A 2,633-nucleotide genomic window follows, 5' to 3' on the forward strand; every position below is an offset into this window, starting at 1 on the left:
CACAAGGTTTCCTCACTGAACAAACATTCAGCTGAAAACTGGACTCGATGACCAACGGTAGTTAACCTGCGGGGGTTATCATGTAGAAGATTTCCTGATGAGGTTGACGTTTAGACTGAAACCTGGACACGATGACCAACGGTAGTTACCCTGCGGCGTTATCATGTAGACGGTTTCCTGATGAGGCAGACGTATAGACTAAATCCTGGGCACCATGACCAACGGTAGTTACCCTGCGGGAATTATCATGTAGAAGGTTTTTTGATGAGGCAGACATTTAGACTGAAACCTGGATACGATCACCAATGGTAGTTTAACCTCTGGGCGGTTATCATGTAGAAGGTTTCTTTATGAGACAGACGTTTTGGCTAAAACTTTGACACTTTGATTAGCTCTGGTTATTGTGTGGAGTGTTATCATGCAGAAAGTTTCCTTATGAAGAGAATGGAAGACCGGGGACGTTCACCAGCTCTAGTTATCCTCGGTAGGATTACTGCGACGTTTGATGGTTTATGTCCGCAATTTAAAATAATTGGCCTTTTATCAAATTTCAAAAGCTCACATTTAAGGAAGTTGAAATTTTGTCATGAAACAGGAAGTACAGGCCTTGATGGTTCGTCCCAAATTAGTAGCCAAACGTTGTGTTCTTAATTTTGTATTTATTTGACTTGAGATCTTTCTCGAGAATATTTCACCTATACGACGGCAGCCAGTATAATAGTGAGAGGAAACCGGCCTCCGCTGGTTGTCCTACGCTGTGTACATCATGGATCCGGTAAATGATATCTCTTGTAATTTCATGATTAGGCGTAATTATATATTAAAATTGCCAATAACCCGACAACAGTGTTCCAATTTAGTTACCGATCCTAAGCTTACATGTCATTTCATACCAGGACATTATAGTAGATGACAATTTGTTTAATATGTGACAATGCTTTTTAACGTGTAAAGTGAAAAACTCATGAATATTATACGGCGTTATACAAAAATTCAGTAACTAAATATCTAAAGAACAATACATAAACATGTAATAACAAAATGGATATTATGCCAAAAATAAACACTATGGCTATAAAATTTAATAGCCCTAAGTCCACTGTTTACGTAGGCCAGTGCATTCTGGGAAAAATGAATGTCGCTATGTTTATCTGAGTTTTGTGTAACACGCGCCGTTTCGGGAGTTACGTAAATTACCTTCCCACGTACGGCCGGAGAGGAAGGCAGCACGAGCTAGATTTGAAATGAGAGCAACCGCATTTGTGAGAGGCTTCATTCAGTCAAATGCAAAAATCGTATCTTAAAGTTGTAGAAAAAAATTAGTATAATTTATTAATAGTCTGCTATTGTTAGTCCGAGAAAAAACATTTATAAGACCCTATAGCAATCAAGCACTGGCCCAGAATGAACATTTCAAAGACAATCTAAGTGATTTCCAAGGGTTGTCATGATTGTGCTGTCCGTTATCTTCATGTAGGCCTTCACGCGGTATCCGTCACGTGTAAACTCTAGAAGATATTTCCTTACTACGTAAACGAGACACACTCTTCAAATACAGGTGGTATCATAGCATCATAATACTTCCGAGTAGAGAAGTTTCACGCCATTATGCTATCCCTCACAGTTCACAATTTTGAATTGATCACCTCAGCCTAGAGAATTTCAGCCAGAATTTCAGCCAGAACTGAGAAGTTCTGAAAACTGAGAGGTAATGGACTATTTCTAAATTTACATAATCTTTACATGCAGGGAGATTCCTTGATGAAACCTTGATTCGTCTGTCATGTTCAACGGTTCTCCGTCTAAGAATAATGAGTTATAATCGTGTTGTACAAGTTTTTCAAATCCAAACTTTTCAAATATTCGAGAGGAAAATCGACCGCTCGACTCTGCCGTTACCAACCGGAAATTTCGCTCTTGAGTGAGCTGGAGCGTTTTGGCCACCATTTTTGTCCAGATTCCTTGACGCTGGTATTTCTCTGCAACACAAATGCCTCTGAAATTCACCAGTGTGTCAACGTTGTATTTAGCGAACAGATCTAACCCTTCGTATAGCTTGTCAGTAATCTCGTAATTTAGGGCAAGTTTTCTCATCTTAGGGTCGTCTTTGGAAAAATTATACGCGTCCGGTTTATCTTTGTACACTATGGCTGCAAACCGAAGACCGACGATTTCCCCGGTTGACGAATCGATAGCCAGAACAGAGAGTCTGTCCTTCAGACAGACTGGAAAGGCGACGTCGAACAACAACACTCCGTCCTCACCTCCGGTCATATTGAGGCTCTTGCTGAGAGGCTCTTTGTCGACAAACTCGATACACACGAACTGGCGCACCCGGTCTTCGTCGTCAGCACACAACATTCGAACCTCAATGTCGGCCATGCTTGATGAAAAAGATAAAGAAAATCATCTTGGAATGCAAGGAAATCAAAGTCGTTTCAGTAAATACAAAGAAGCCTTCATCAAAAACAAGTGAAGATATAAGTGGAGACATTATCCATGATTAAAAACTCTATTTCAGTGGACTGTTTAATTTTTGCCAAAGATTTGCAGCAATTATCACACGAGTGCCGGTTAGACAGGCAAATCCAGAGAATATATTCAACTCTTTATGCCACTGTGTCAAACTTATA

The 2,633-nt window shown here is 40.1% G+C and overlaps 1 protein-coding gene across 1 annotated transcript; it reads right to left on the reverse strand.

Moving 5' to 3' along the window:
- Positions 1–1,728: 1,728 nt before the first annotated feature.
- Positions 1,729–2,382, reverse strand: LOC135480853 (uncharacterized). The gene has a single exon (XM_064760783.1). It carries the CDS (start codon positions 2,380–2,382, stop codon positions 1,729–1,731), a length of 654 nt encoding a protein of 217 aa, XP_064616853.1.
- Between the last annotated feature and the right edge of the window lie 251 nt (positions 2,383–2,633).

This window comes from Liolophura sinensis, chromosome 13 (genome assembly GCF_032854445.1).
Source record: "Liolophura sinensis isolate JHLJ2023 chromosome 13, CUHK_Ljap_v2, whole genome shotgun sequence".
Lineage (NCBI taxonomy): Eukaryota > Metazoa > Mollusca > Polyplacophora > Chitonida > Chitonidae > Liolophura > Liolophura sinensis.